At 44.8% G+C, this 16,261-nt stretch overlaps 1 protein-coding gene across 3 annotated transcripts in view; it reads left to right on the top strand.

The window, feature by feature from the left end:
* Positions 1-16,261, top strand: part of agl (amylo-alpha-1, 6-glucosidase, 4-alpha-glucanotransferase) — an 88,903-nt gene extending 72,642 nt beyond the window's left edge. For 2 of the 3 annotated variants that reach the window (XM_033028870.1, XM_033028869.1), the window contains exons 29-34: positions 3,841-3,953; positions 6,845-7,056; positions 8,466-8,563; positions 11,776-11,863; positions 11,963-12,096; positions 15,917-16,178. In XM_033028870.1, coding sequence (XP_032884761.1) covers positions 3,841-3,953; positions 6,845-7,056; positions 8,466-8,563; positions 11,776-11,863; positions 11,963-12,096; positions 15,917-16,034 — 763 coding nt within the window. In that variant the 3' untranslated portion in view covers positions 16,035-16,178. Of the gene's footprint in view, positions 1-3,840; positions 3,954-6,844; positions 7,057-8,465; positions 8,564-11,775; positions 11,864-11,962; positions 12,097-15,916 lie in introns of all 3 variants that reach the window. The other variant, XM_033028868.1, reaches the window with a different exon arrangement.

Raw genomic sequence — 16,261 nt, 5'->3', positions numbered from 1 at the left:
GCCAATGAACTGGCCTCGACTACCTTCTGTGGCAGGGAGTTCCAGAGATTCACCACTCTCTGTGTGAAAAAAGTTCTCCTCATCTCGGTTTTAAAGGATTTCCCCCTTATCCTTAAGCTGTGACCCCTTGTCCTGGACTTCCCCAACATCGGGAGCAATCTTCCTGCATCTAGCCTGTCCAACCCCTTAAGAATTTTGTAAGTTTCTATAAGATCCCCTCTCAATCTCCTAAATTCTAGAGAGTATAAACCAAGTCTATCCAGTCTTTCTTCATAAGACAGTCCTGACATCCCAGGAATCAGTCTGGTGAACCTTCTCTGCACTCCCTCTATGGCAATAATGTCCTTCCTCAGATTTGGAGACCAAAACTGTACGCAATACTCCAGGTGTGGTCTCACCAAGACCCTGTACAACTGCAGTAGAACCTCCCTGCTCCTATACTCAAATCCTTTTGCTATGAAAGCTAACATACCATTCGCTTTCTTCACTGCCTGCTGCACCTGCATGCCCACTTTCAATGACTGGTGTACCATGACACCCAGGTCTCGCTGCATCTCCCCTTTTCCTAGTCGGCCACCATTTAGATAATAGTCTGCTTTCATGTTTTTGCCACCAAAATGGATAACCTCACATTTATCCACATTATACTGCATCTGCCAAACATTTGCCCACTCACCCAGCCTATCCAAGTCACCTTGCAGTCTCCTAGCATCCTCCTCACAGCTAACACTGCCCCCAAGCTTAGTGTCATCCGCAAACTTGGAGATATTGCCTTCAATTCCCTCATCCAGATCATTAATATATATTGTAAATAGCTGGGGTCCCAGCACTGAGCCTTGCGGTACCCCACTAGTCACTGCCTGCCATTGTGAAAAGGACCCGTTTACTCCTACTCTTTGCTTCCTGTTTGCCAGCCAGTTCTCTATCCACATCAATACTGAACCCCCAATGCCGTGTGCTTTAAGTTTGTAAACTAATCTCTTATGTGGGACCTTGTCGAAAGCCTTCTGGAAGTCCAGATACACCACATCCACTGGTTCTCCCCTATCCACGCTACTAGTTACATCCTCGAAAAATTCTATAAGATTCGTCAGACATGATTTACCTTTTGTAAATCCATGCTGACTTTGTCCAATGATTTCACCACTTTCCAAATGTGCTGCTATCCCATCTTTAATAACTGACTCTAGCAGTTTCCCCACTACCGATGTTAGACTAACTGGTCTGTAATTCCCCGTTTTCTCTCTCCCTCCCTTCTTAAAAAGTGGGGTTACGTTTGCTACCCGCCAATCCTCAGGAACTACTCCAGAATCTAAATCCAGAGAGTTGTGAATTTGTGGAATTCTCTGCCACAGAAGACAGTAGAGGCCAATTCACAGGATAAATTTAAAAGAGTTAGATAGAGCTCTAGGGGCTAACGGAATCGAGGGATGGCGAGAAGACAGGCACGGCTTACTGATTGTGGATAATCAGCCATGATCACAATGAATGGCGGTGCTGGCTCGAAGGGCCAAATGGCCTCCTCCTGCACCTATTTTCTATGTTTCTATATTATAAGGTTTGATAGCAATTTAGTCTTATATTTTTGACTAAATGGTGGCCGACTAGGAAAAGGGGAGATGCAGCGAGACCTGGGTGTCATGGTACACCAGTCATTGAAAGTGGGCATGCAGGTGCAGCAGGCAGTGAAGAAAGCGAATGGTATGTTAGCTTTCATAGCAAAAGGATTTGAGTATAGGAGCAGGGAGGTTCTACTGCAGTTGTACAGGGTCTTGGTGAGACCACACCTGGAGTATTGCGTACAGTTTTGGTCTCCAAATCTGAGGAAGGACATTATTGCCATAGAGGGAGTGCAGAGAAGGTTCACCAGACTGATTCCTGGGATGTCAGGACTGTCTTATGAAGAAAGACTGGATAGACTTGGTTTATACTCTCTAGAATTTAGGAGATTGAGAGGGGATCTTATAGAAACTTACAAAATTCTTAAGGGGTTGGACAGGCTAGATGCAGGAAGATTGCTCCCGATGTTGGGGAAGTCCAGGACAAGGGGTCACAGCTTAAGGATAAGGGGGAAATCCTTTAAAACCGAGATGAGAAGAACTTTTTTCACACAGAGAGTGGTGAATCTCTGGAACTCCCTGCCACAGAGGGTAGTCGAGGCCAGTTCATTGGCTATATTTAAGAGGGAGTTAGATGTGGCCCTTGTGGCTAAGGGGGTCAGAGGGTATGGAGAGAAGGCAGGTACGGGATACTGAGTTGGATGATCAGCCATGATCATATTGAATGGCGGTGCAGGCTCGAAGGGCCGAATGGCCTACTCCTGCACCTAATTTCTATGTTTCTATGTTTCTATTATGCTCCAGTTATGTTTTACAAAATGTGCCTGTAAACCTGCAGCAAGTTAGAATGTTATTGTCGGTGTGCATGACAATTTTAGCACTCTAAACTCTTGGAACAAATTTTGATACAGAAAATAATTTTTCATAAATTAGTGGTCCTACCTGTTTTTCGTGAATTGTAAAATGTTTTATTTCAATTTTCTGCAGCCATCAATTGTCATTTTGAGCCTTTCTCAAATAAAGCCTTGACCACCTTTGTGTTTGTAAACTGCCTCTTCTCTAACCATCCTTTGCTTGCCAATGATTAGCATTTGTTGTATTACAAATACCTGTCCATCTCCGTGAACAATGGTGCTCTATTTGTCACATATGCAATTGCACAGTGGCATTCTTTTTGCAAATATTACACATGCGAGCGCCGCCATTTTTGGCGCCTTTAATCAAAGTCCGCTCAATGTACTGGAGAAGTTCCAATGAACCAACGTCCCTCTCCTCTCCTTGCACGGCCATCTTTGTGTCCCGGAGCGACACAAAGGGGGAGTCCAGAATCAGGGGTCACAGTTTAAGAATAAGTGGTAGGCCATTTAGGACTGAGATGAGGAAAAACATTTTCACCCAGTGGAATTCTCTGCCACAGAAGGCAGTGGAGGCCAATTCACTGGATGGATTCAAGAGGGTTATTTATAGCTCTTGGGGCTAATGGAATCGAGAGATATGGGGAGAAAGCGGGAACGGGGTACTGATTTTGGATAATCAGCCATGCTCGTATTGAATGGCTAGCTGGAGCTGATCGCTGGTGCTAGCTCGAAGGGCCGAATGGCGTTCCTATTTTCTATGTTTCTATGACTCCTGCAGCCTACTTTGAAGGCTCTTCCCCACTCTTCAAATTTTACAATTCTATATTTACATTTCCACCATTGAGAAGCTCCCAATGAAAGTCACAATTGACATTGACTAGGCTGTGATCATGGTGTGCTGTGGCTCCACATCCTTCCCAACCTGTCTTGTGGACTTTGGCACAGTGGACTACACCAACCTCTTCAAATGGTTTTCTCTTGTGCAAATGAGGAAGTTCTCTTGCCTGATTAATTTTACCATTTTAGTCAAAACAAGTGAATTACCAGAAATGGCTTTACTGATCCATCGTTTCTCCGCTCCGTTAATATGTGCCTCTTAAGCATTCCTTCATCCATTCATTTCTTTCAACATCACAACCTTGCGTTCCGACATCAAGCACCACACTGCAATTTCTTTAATAAATGTATTCTACCACCTTCTGCTCTTTGAATTGCTCTAAATCTTCTCCCATTAAACACTTTATTTTCTTGCTGCATCCTTGAATTTCTTTTGGCCTGGAGTTTGTTTTCCTTTTATTCCTTTGTGAAGTGTTTGAACTGTTTAGCTATATCAAAGCCTTTAAACTGCAGCTAGATAAACTTTCTCCTTTGTTTCTTTTCTCCACAATGAAGTAACCATTTGAAATCTCGTCATTTTTTTTCAGGGATGGATCTGCAGTTGAAATCATTGGCCTTTGTAAGTCGACTGTTCGCTGGCTGGCGAAACTTTCCAAAACATCTTCGTTTCCTTACACTGGAGTCAAGGGACAGATGAAAGGTGAGAGCACAAATCTCTGCAGAATTTACTAGTCAGCTGGGCGGAAAAGTGCAAATGGAATTTTCCCAGTGAGGTGTAAAACGGTGAGGAAATACATAATAAATGGGAGTACTGAGTTGAGTAAAGGAGCTGAGAAATTCTGGAGTGTATTTCAGTCACAGTCACAGAGGCCGATGTCAGAAGATCCTTCAGCGGGGGTGAACCCTCGGAAGGCTCCTGGACCTGATGGTATACCCGGCCGTGTTCTAAAAACCTGTGCGGACCAACTGGCTGGAGTTTTTAACGGACATTCTAAAGAAAGCACATCAGCGCCTCTACTTCCTGAGAAGATTACGGAGAGTCGGTATGTCAAAGAGGACTCTCTCGAACTTCTACAGGTGCACAGTAGAGAGCATGCTGACTTGGTTCGGCAACTTGAGCGTCCAGGAGTGGAAAAGAATGCAGAAAGTTGTGACCACTGCCCAGTCCATCATCGGCTCTGACCTCCCCACCATCGAAGGGTTATATCGCAGTCGCTGCCTCAAAAAGGCTGCCAACATCATCAAGGACCCACACCATCCTGGCCACACACTAATCTCTCTGCTACTGTCAGATAGAAGGTACAGGAATCTGGTACATCCAGGTTCAGGAACAGCTACTTCCCCACAGCCATCAGGTTATTAAACTCGCCATCAAACAAACTCTGAACTATAACAGCCTATTGCACTTTATCTGTTTATTTATGTGTGTGTATATTGGTCTATGCTATCTATGCTATGTATCTATGCTAAATAGGCACACTGAACTGTTCTATATTTATGCTTACAATACTCTGTTGTGCTGCAGCAAGGAAGAATTTCATTGTCCTATCTGGGACACATGACAATAAACTCTCTTGACTTGACACTTAAAGGTGGAAGGGTGGGTCAGTAAGGCAATTAAGTAGGCCTTGGGGATGTTTTCCTTTGCTAGCTGAGGCATAGACATTAAGAATTATTACGTTCGCAACACAAGACTTTTGTTTAGACTTTAGAGATACAGTGAGGAAACTGGCCCTTCGGCACACCGTGTCCGCGCCGACCAGCGAACAACCCCGTACACTATCCTATACACTAGGGACAATTCCCGATTTTACCGAAGCTAATTAACCTACAAAACTGTACCCTTTGGAGTGTGGGAAACCAGAGCACCCGGGGAAAACCCACACAGTCACAGGGAGAACGTACAAACTCCGTTCAGACAGCACCCGTGTTCAGGATCGAACCCGGGTCTCTGGCGCTGTAAGGCAGCAGCTCTACCACTGTGCTGCCACTAGTTGGACCACAGCTTGAATGCTATCATTGCACTGAAGCAGGGGTTCCCAACCTTTTCGTCCCGTTTACCCCTGGCAACTTTTCAAAAGTAAATTTACCCCCACCCTGTTGTTCAGTAATTTTAGTTTACACGTCTACCATAATATAGCAACCGACAAAGAGGACATTTTAAAATACTGTTTTTAACATTATTATTATTTTAAGTTCCAGAATCAACAAATTTCCCCCCTGGGGGTAAATTGACCCCAGGTTGGGAACCCTTGCACTGAAGTGTTTTGTAGAGAGGGTTAGGCTGAAGGCAGACTTGTAGAGGTGTACAAAATATTGGTGCCTAGATAGAGTCAGCACAGGAGTCTAAAACCCATAAATGTAAAGGTAATGGTGAATGGAAACTCAAGAAAATAGTAGTAGCAGGCTATTCAGCCAGTTAAACCTGCCCCGGCATTCACTATGATCATGTCTGATCTGCCCCAGATCTTGGCAATTCTTCTGTGCCATTTCATCACAACCTTAAATTCCATGATCTTTGTAAATTTGATCTACCTCCTCTTTCAATGCCTTCAAAGATCCAGCCTCCACATTTCGGCAGGGTAAAAAATTCCAGATATTTACTGCCCTCTGAGATGAAATTCTGATGCCTTAGTTTTAAAAGAACACCCCCTTCTACTGCAACTGTCCCCTTGTCTGAAGCTCACCTAGCAGTGGAAGCGTCAACATCATGTCCCCATAGGATCTTGTAACATTCAGTAAGCCGACTCATTCTTCTGAACATCAAAGGCTACAGATTCCGCTTCTTTAGCTGGCCACAATAGGACAACATCTCATGCCAGGAATTAGTTGGTGGAAGTGTTAGTGGGGAGATTAGGCATGAGGGATGGGCAGGAGGTGGGGAGTGGGGGGGGGTAGACATTCAACCAGAAAACTTCATATAAGCTCTCGATGCTTCGGAACTTCTGTTAATCCTGCCTCCTGGATCGATTTAAATATTTATGGTAGTGATCAAGATGTTCAAAGGGTTAAGCAGTGTAGACTAAATGCAGGTAAATAGAATTAAGGTACTGAATAAAGGCTTAGCAGACTTGAGGGTCCCAACCCAAAATGTCGTCTGTCCATTCACCACCTCAGATGTCATGCTGAGTTTGTTTTTTACTCGGGATGTCAGCATCTGCGGTCTCTTGTCCCATGAAAGAATAAGTACTTCCTTTTATAAGAGTATTCAGCTAATTTTCCTGTTCACTGCCTGAATGGAGCGAATCATCGTCGGCTATAGAACTCTTAAGGCTGGAAATTTGCTTTGCCAATTTAGGAGTCCGCAAGTGAAAATGTCCAACTATTTTAGCTACCTAATTAGTCTTGCTGCTGGTCAAATCTGGTTAACCATTCCAGTCAAAGGCTGCAACAGTTCAACAGGTAGTATTGTAGCCTCATGTCAACACTTGAAGTAACCATCATCTTTGAGGTCAGTGCTCCATAACATGTCCCAGTGCTGAAATGTTAATCGTGATGCAGTGTTTTTTTAAAGATGTTTTTTTTAATTGAATTATAAATTATATTCTTTAACTTGCAATATTGGATAATGAGATTGATTGTGTTATACAGGAAAAGAAGTATTTATTACGTATGAGGAATGGGACAAAAAAATACAAGACAACTTTGAAAAGAGCTTCTTTGTTTCTGGGGATCCTAATGATCCCAATGAAAAATATCCCAACTTTGTCCACAAAAAGAACATTTATAAAGACACTTATGGAGCTACCAGCCCATGGTGTGATTATCAACTGAGACCAAACTTTCCTATAACTATGGTCGTGGTAAGTGATCACGTTTGCCTGAATATGACACAAAGCTGGGTGGCAGTGTGAACTATGAGGAGGATGCTATGAGAATGCAGGGTGACTTGGACAGGTTGGGGGAGTGGGCAGATGCATGGCAGATGAAGTTTAATGCGGATAAATGTGAGGTTATCCACTTTGGTTGCAAAAACAGGAAGGCAGATTACTATCTAAATGGCGTCAAGTTGGGAAAAGGGGAAGTACAACGGGATCTGGGGGTCCTTGTTCATCAGTCTATGAAAGTAAGCATGCAGGTACAGCAGGCAGTGAAGAAAGTGAATGGCATGTTGGCCTTTATAACAATTCTGCAGTTGTACAGAGCCCTAGTGAGACCACACCTGGGGTATTGTGTGAAGTTTTGGTCCCTTAATTTGAGGAAGGACATTCTTGCTATTGAGGGAGTGCAGCGTAGGTTTACAAGGTTAATTCCCGGGATGGCGGGACTGTTATATGCTGAGAGAATGGAGCGGCTGGGCTTGTACAATCTGGAGTTTAGAAGGATGAGAGGGCATCTTATTGAAACATATAAGATTGTTAAGGGTTTGGACACGCTAGAGGCAGAAAACATGTTCCCGATGTTGGGGGAGTCCAGAACCAGGGGCCACAGTTTAAGAATAAGGGGTAAGCCATTTAGAACGGAGACGAGGAAACACTTTTTCTCACAGAGAGTCGTGAGTCTGTGGAATTCTCTGCCTCAGAGGGCGGTGGAGGAGGCCGGTTCTTTGGATACTTTCAAGCGAGAGCTAGATAGGGCTCTTAAAGATAGCGTAGTCAGGGGATATGGGGAGAAGGCGGGAACGGGGTACTGATTGGGGATGATCAGCCATGATCACATTAAATGGCGGTGCTGGCTCGAAGGGCCGAATGGCCTACTCCTGCACCTATTGTCTATTGTCTAATATATATTTGTTGTTTTTGTACTACTGTTTTAAAGGCTTCAATGGTATTTTATTCTCATGTGTATCTAGGTACAGTGAAATTCCATTTTGCATACACCTCAGTAAAATTCTTACTATACATAGGCACAGTTATACTTAGTAGACTATACCGAAGCAGTACACAAGAATCGCCACGTTTCCAGCGCCATCTTGTACTCTTCAAGTTAAAAGTTGTTAAACATGTAGTCTTGCCGTTAACAGCCTGTTGCCCTGGTGGAAGGACTGGGCATTACGTTATGAGGAAATATATACATATTTATAACTCTGGCTAACGTTTGTATTCTTGTCATATACTTTTTAAATACCAAGATTGGTGCCATTCATATTCAATTGTGTCACGAGTAAAATCTTCCACCTTCCATCTTTCACATGGTATTGGCGTGTAAAATTACACGAATGACCAACTAAAGATTTAATGATTGGACTAAAATCATTACTTTATGTTTTCAGGCTCCTGAGCTTTTCACACCAGAAAAAGCATGGAAAGCTTTAAAAGTTGTAGAGGATCATCTACTTGGACCCCTGGGATTGAAAACTTTAGACCCAGAGTAAGTTAAATTATTGCTGTTTCAAGTATCTATGTGTCTCTTGCAATTAAAGGTACCAAGTGCTGGAGTTACTCAACAGGTCAGGCAGCATCTCTGGGGAACCTGGACAGGCGATGTTTCTGGTCAAACCTATTTCAGGCTGATTGTAGTGGTGTACCACACAATGGTATGAACATTTCTAGTTTTAGATAACTAACTAGACCAAGTGCAGACCCGTTGGGTCTGCTCCCCCAACGCAGCCGTTCCCTACCCGTAGCCCCCACGGGAGACGTGGTCCTCCAACTCAAGCCGTTCCCGAAGATAAGATTGCAGCACTCAGCAGTGCGGCTGTTTCTAAATGGCGTCTTTGAGGCGAGAGGCGGGCGCCAGCAGCCGTTATGGTCGCAGGCCAGCAGGAGGCGACAAAATGAATGAGTGGGGGGGGAGAAGTGAACAGAGGGTTCTGGGAATAACTGTGCACAGTTCCATGAAAGTGGAATCTCATGTAGATAGGGTGGTAAAGAAAGCTTTTGGTGTGCTGGCCTTTATAAATCAGAGCATTGAGTATAGAAGTTGGGATGTAATGTTAAAATTGTACAAGGCATTGGTGAGGCCAATTCTGGAGTATGGTGTACAATTTTGGTCGCCTAATTATAGGAAGGATGTCAACAAAATAGAGAGAGTACAGAGGAGATTTACTAGAATGTTGCCTGGGTTTCAGCAACTAAGTTACAGAGAAAGGTTGAACAAGTTAGGGCTTTATTCTTTGGAGCGCAGAAGGTTAAGGGGGGACTTGATAGAGGTCTTTAAAATGATGAGAGGGATAGACAGAGTTGACGTGGATAAGCTTTTCCCACTGAGAGTAGAGAAGATTCAAACAAGGGGACATGACTTGAGAATTAAGGGACAGAAATTTAGGGGTAACATGAGGGGGAACTTCTTTACTCAGAGAGTGGTAGCTGTGTGGAATGAGCTTCCAGTGAAGGTGGTGGAGGCAGGTTCGTTTTTATCATTTAAAAATAAATTGGATAGTTATATGGATGGGAAAGGAATGGAGGGTTATGGTCTGAGCGCAGGTATATGGGACTAGGGGAGATTATGTGTTCGGCACGGACTAGAGGGGTCGAGATGGCCTGTTTCCGTGCTGTAATTGTTATATGGTTATTATATGGTTAAGTATTTTATTAAAAATGTGTACATAAACACGACGAAATGTAATCAGGAGTGGATACTTGGAATGAAAAGTGAAATCTCTACCGAAATGGAAAAAACTGTGCGTTTCTGCTTCTGGTATTGGCGTAGCACCCACGTCAGGCAGAAACACACACAGAGTTTTAATATTATACTAGACCAAGTGCAGACCCGTTGGGTCTGTTTCCCCAACGGCGTTTTGCGGGGGGGGGGGGGGGCTGCGGCATCAAACTCACATTAACCACCCCCCAAACACACAGGTGGGGGGTGGGGGGGTGAGAAGAGGGGAGGGAGGGGAGAGGAGGAGGAGGAAACGGACAGATTTGGAGGGGAAAAGGAGAGCGGGTTAGGGGGTAGGAGAGGGGGATTGGGGAGAGAGATGTGGGGGAGGGGGAGGATGGGGGTTATGGTGGTGTACTGTTTTGTGGGTTGTTCTCTTTACCCCTCTTGGGCCTTCTTGTGCGTGCAGTTTTCTTTTGCCGTCTTGTTGTTCTTTCCGTCTGCTTCGTCTGTGTTTTTTTCTTTCTGTCCTCGTTCCCTCTGTGTCTTCCGTTGCTTCTTTTCGCTGTCCTTGTTTGCTTCGTCTCGTTTCCGTGGTTTTCTTCGTCGCGTTTGTGGTTGTGGGTCTGTTGTTTGTGCTCTGTTAGGAGAGGGAAACATAGAACCATAGAAATTAAGTGCAGGAGTAGGCCATTCGGCCCTTCGAGCCTGCACCGCCATTCAATATGATCATGGCTGATCATCCAACTCCGTATCCTGTACCTGCCTTCTCTCCATACCCCCTGATCCCTTTAGCCACAAGGGCCACATCTAACTCCCTCTTAAATATAGCCAATGAACTGGCCTCAACTACCTTCTGTGGCAGAGAATTCCAGAGATTCACCACTCTCTGTGTGAAAAATGTTTTTCTCATCTCTGTCCTAAAGGATTTCCCCCTTATCTTTAAACTGTGACCCCTTGTTCTGGACTTCCCCAACATCTGGGCATTGTGACATCACACGATGGAACGTTCAGCAGGGGCTGGGGCTGGGGCTGCTTCTATGGGTGAGAAGCCAGTTTATTTTTGAAATATTGGGGGGGGAAGAAGGATTTGATTAAAAACGTGTACTTAAACACGACGAAATGTAATGAGGAGCGGATACTTAGAAAGAAAAGTGAAATCTCTACCGAAATGGAAAAGATGTCGGCGATTCTGCGTCTGGTTTCGGAGTTGCAGGGAATCAAAGGAAGAAAGGCGGCCGGCAGCCGTCCATGTAAATGGATCCATTCCGATAGGACATCTGCGAGTATTGGGCATTGTGACATCACAAGATGGAACGAATCAAAAGGCAGAAAGGCAGCCGGATGGCAGGCGGCAGGCACACAGTTTTAATATATAATAGATAATCAACAAAAACACACCCTCTCACTCTTTTGTCTGTCTCTTTTCCCTGAGCTCCATCTGAATGCACGCTCATTTCTCCTCATTGAAGATAGACGTAAACTGCTGGAATAACTCAGTGGGTCAGGCAGCATCCCGAAGAAAAGGAATAGGTGATGTTTCGGATCAAGACCCTCCTCATACCCAATCCCATCGACCTATAAAACTTCCTCTAGCTTCACATTTTATGATTCTTCTATCTTTATCTCTCACTTTTGGTCTTTTCATCTCTGGTCTTTGTCCAACCATCTGCCAATGCAAAACCCCCTACACCTGTATTCACATATCACTTGCCAGCCTTTGTCCCGCCCCGCCTCTCTTCCAGCTTTCTCCCCGCCACAACAATCCGAAGGGCCCGGACCTGAAACGTCACATATCCGTGTTCTACATATGCGGTGCCTGAACCGCTGAGTTACTCCAGCACTTTTGTTGTTTTTTTTTGGGTAAACTAACAACTGCAGTTCCTTGTGTCTACATCTCTCTTTTGCAATTGTTGGGTTTTAAAATGAATTAGTGCGAAGCTGCGATTCCGTGATATTTATTTTACTAATCTGCTCATTGATCTTGTGATTTTCCTGTGATTTATTTTCTCTGTTAATGTTTCATTTCTCCCTTTGATTAGTGACCAGGTTTATTGTGGTTTTTACGATAACTCGATCGACAATGGCAACTTCAACATTGCCAAGGGTTATAATTACCATCAAGGACCGGTAATCATTTAAACTATTTCATCTACTTCCGCTGCATTACCTACTGACTGCACACAATATCATGAAAGTCATGTTATTTGCATGTCTTTTGTTTTCTAGGAATGGCTGTGGCCTCTCGGATATTTCCTTCGTGCAAAGTTGCACTTTTCAAAAATGATTGAAGAGAAATTGTATGAAGACACTAAATATTTAGTGAAACATGTTCTTTCTCATCATTATGATCACTTGTCAAAGTAAGGGAATAATTTTAAGAACTAAGATGATTGCATTTTCCCGGTTTCTTTGGAAAACGTACTTTTTGAACACCCAGCATCACATCAAATAATTTACATTATGTTGGTGCGTGTCTGAGTTGCTGAGTTTAAAAAAAAAATGTTTTTGGGTACTGACTGAAGTAATGTTCCAGGGCTGCCAACATTGGGTGAGAGTTGGGAGTGAGAAATTGCGAGAGACCAAGCCCGAGGGAGCATAGTGACCGGGGGGGAGAACTTGCCCACACCCGCCAACATGTCCCCCTCCCATTGGAATTGTGCAATATGGTGCATACTGCAGCGAGTCTTTTAACTTACACTTGAATACAATATATATGCTTTAAATTGGATTGGAGCATTTTTGAAAGGGGGGAGGCTGTGCGATCACTGATCACTGGCCTTGGGGGTACCCGGTGAGGGAGTGGAGCAACCGAGTGGGAAGAGGGTGTGGAAGTAGGGGGTCCCCCCTCCAAGGGTAGGAACATTTTGAAATTTGATGTATTAAAATCATGTTTTAGTGCACTGTAGAAGTATGATTTCAATGTTTTTTGTATGAAGTATTTTTAAGAGGGAACTTTTTAAGGGGTAACTTTATCCACACAAATGGTGATGGGTGTATGGAACAAGCTGCCAGAGGAGGTAGTTGAGGCAGGGACCATCCCAACATTTAAGAAAAAGTTAGACTGATACATGGATAGGACAGGTTTGGAGTTATGGACCAAAAGCAGGTAGCGTAGCTGGGACATGTTGGTGGGTGTGGGCAAGTTGCGCCGAAGGGCCTGTTTTCACACTGTATCACTCTATGACCACATTATACCTCCACCATGCATGAATGCTTCAAAATCAAGTGATCGAGTTTTATTGCCATATACTCAAGCATAGAAACATAGAAAATAGGTGCAGGAATAGGCCATCGGCCCTTCGAGCCAGTACTGCCATTCAATATGATCATGGCTATTCATCTAAAATGAGTACCTCTTTCCTGTTTTTTCCCCATATCTCTTGATGTTGCTAGCCCCAAGAACTAAATCTAACTCTCGCTTGAAAACATCCAGTGAATTGGCCTGCACTGCCTTCTATGGCAGAGAATTCCAAAGATTCACAACTCTCTGCGTGAAGAAAGTTTGTCCTCCATCTCAGTCCTAACTGCCCCCCCCCCCCCCCCCCCATTATTCTTAAACTGTGACCCATGGTTCGGAACGCCCCCAACATCGGGAACATTTTTCCTGCAGTTACAGTAAGTGAAAATCCAGCAGGCAAGCAGGATGCTATCACCAACCACCCCCATTTGAAGTCCACTATCTTCCACCGTTTCTACCCAGTGCTTGGTACTTACTTCCAGCAGCCACTGGTTATCCTCCAGGGTGCACTCTCTCTCCTCTCAACCCCCCTCGCTCTCTCCCCCTCTATCTCTCCCCTCCATCTCTCTTTCCTCTTTCTCTCTCCTCCCTCCCTCTGTCTCTCCTCTCACCCCTCTCTCTCCTGTCTCACCTCTCTCTCCTGTCTCCCCTCTCTCTCCCTCTCTCCCCCTCTCTCTCCCCCTCTCTAGCCCCCCTCTCTCTCCCCCTCTCTCTCTCCTCTCTCTCTCCCCCTCTCTCCATCCTCCCTCTCCCCCTCTCTCTCCCCCTCCCCCCTCTCTCTCCCCTCCCCCCTCTCTCTCTCCCCCCTCTCCCTCTTCCCCCTCTCCCTCTTCCCCCTCTCCCCTCTTCCCCCTCTCCCTCTCTACACACTCTCCCTCTCTACACACTCTCCCTCTACACACTCTCCCCTCTCTCTCTCTCCCCGCTCTCTCTGTCTCACCTCTCTCTCTTCCTCCCCTCTCTCTCTCTCATCTCTCTTTCCTCCTCTTCCTCTCTCTCCCTCTCTTCCTCCCCCATTTCTCCCTCCCACCTCACTCCCCCTTGCTCTCTCTCCCCTCTCTCTTTCTCTCTCTATCTCCTCTTTCTTTTTGCCCCCCCATCTCTCTCTCTTTCCCCCGTTTCTCTCTTTCCCCCTCTCTCCCCCTCTCTCTTTTACCACCCCCCTCTCTCTCTCCCATTCTCACCAACCCTCTCCACCCCCTCTCTCTCTCCCCCCCCCCTCCCTCTTCTCTCTCTCTCCATTCACCCCCCCCCCCCCTCGGTCTCTCCCCTCTCACCCCCCTCTCTCTCTCCCCCCTGTCTCCTTCCCCTCTCTCTATCTCTCTCTATCTCCACCTCCCTTTGAGAGTCAGTCCCTTCGGCACAGAGACTCTCGCGGCAGCAGCGCTTCCGACGCTTCCGACGGCCCGGGACACTCGCACTGTCCGGAGCGCTCCATGGCCGAAGCTGCAGCGAGCAACTCGCTGGCCGCGCAAATACTCGTCAGCCCCGCAAACTCACCAGTTCCGGCTCCCCGCATCTGTATCCGCCCGCTGCTTCCATCCCTGCCTCAGCCCCGGCTCTCCAACACCATGCAGTTTATCCGAGTTTTGAAATTTTTGTTGATCACAGAATTTCTCACCGCAGAGCGTGAGAAATTTCTGATCAGCGTGAGGGCGTGAGAGTTTGCTTGAGGGCGTGATTCTCACGCTCAAAGCGTGAGAGTTGGCAGCCCTGGAACTGTTCTGATACGAATGATCGCAACATTTGTTTATTCCCATATGGGTGCTGACTTGGTTTTGTAGTCAATGCACAAATTAGCTGATTCATACATCATATAGTGAGAATTAAACAAGTGAATAGAACAGAACGGGATCCAGCAGAAAGCTCAGCTTTGAAATAAAAGACTTCTTTCAGATATTAAAGTGAGGCACTCCAGGTTATATTTAAGTGCTTATCCAGTTCAGGCCATAAGCATCTAAGAACCCTACTCGTATAACATTTTTTAGTTTAGAGATACAGTGCGGAAACAGGTCCTTCGGCCTACCAAGTCTGTGCTGACCAGTGATCACACTGTATCCTACAGACTAGGGACAATTTACAGAAGCCAATTAACCTACAAACCTGTACATCTTTAGAGTGTGGGAGGAAACCGGGGCTCCCGGAGAAAACCCACACGGTTACGGGGAGAACGTACTAAGTCTGTACAGACAGCAACCATAGTCGGGGTCAAACCCAGGCCTCTGGTGCTGTAAGGCAGCAGCTCTACCGCCCAATCTTACAGGATTTGTATGAATTTTAATGTGAATTTGTTGAAATTCCTGATCATCTTTCACAGCTAGATTTGAGGGTTATGGGTTTAATTGAATAATGTGTCATTAGTCATTCTCTAGATGACTTCATATGTACAATTTGTACAGCAGTAATACCTGGTACTGTAACCGTAAACCTTACTGCAGTAAACTTTCATTCCTTGCAGGTATGCTCCTTATTCACTTCAAAGACAGACAAAGTCAGATGAACTTTGGTTCGATATGTTAGCTGCTTTATTCTCTAGCATTTAAAGATCACATTATGAGAACTAGTCAGAACATGCCTCATTCTAAAACCTGTATTTCAATGTTCTGTCCTACTGCTCAGGATATCAATGTGAATCTTTTGCATTCAAATGTTTGGCAGCCCTTTTGGTATGTGTTCTGAGCTTGTGTTCAAAAGATTAGGTCTTTAACACTTAAAAGAATCGTCAACTTGACTTTCAACTATGGTTTGCCAACTGATTGATAATGCAGCATGGAATTATCTTGAAGTGCCAACTCTTTTTAATTAAGATAATGTTTGGGGGGGAAAAAAGTCTCTCTTGGTCGAGGTTCCAATCCTTCGAACCTTCACCAAGAGAGACTTTGACAGGTACCACATCAAATGAATTACTGGCTTTTTATTTACTTTTGTTTTGTTTTATTTAGATCTCCCTGGAAAGGTCTTCCAGAGCTTACAAATGAAAATGGAGCACACTGTCAATTTAGCTGTGAAACCCAGGCTTGGTCAATTGCAGTAGTTCTAGATGTTCTGTATGAGCTTTGAAGTGCAGTATTTTTCCTGTTGCTAACTGCAGTGCAGCAGTTTAACTGAAGGTGGTGCTTTCATGTCTCTCCAGAGTATTAAATACCACGTGCCATTTAACTGTACGGTTTTTGTGATACAATTAAAAACATCGCTTGAACAGTGCAAACGTGTGACCTTGTACGTGATATGGAATTATGTGTATGTTCATGTGGTATATTCAGTATAAAAGGATTTTTTTTTCAAAT

Source organism: Amblyraja radiata, chromosome 10 (genome assembly GCF_010909765.2).
Source record: "Amblyraja radiata isolate CabotCenter1 chromosome 10, sAmbRad1.1.pri, whole genome shotgun sequence".
Taxonomy (NCBI): domain Eukaryota; kingdom Metazoa; phylum Chordata; class Chondrichthyes; order Rajiformes; family Rajidae; genus Amblyraja; species Amblyraja radiata.
This window is presented reverse-complemented; position numbering and strand designations above follow the sequence as displayed.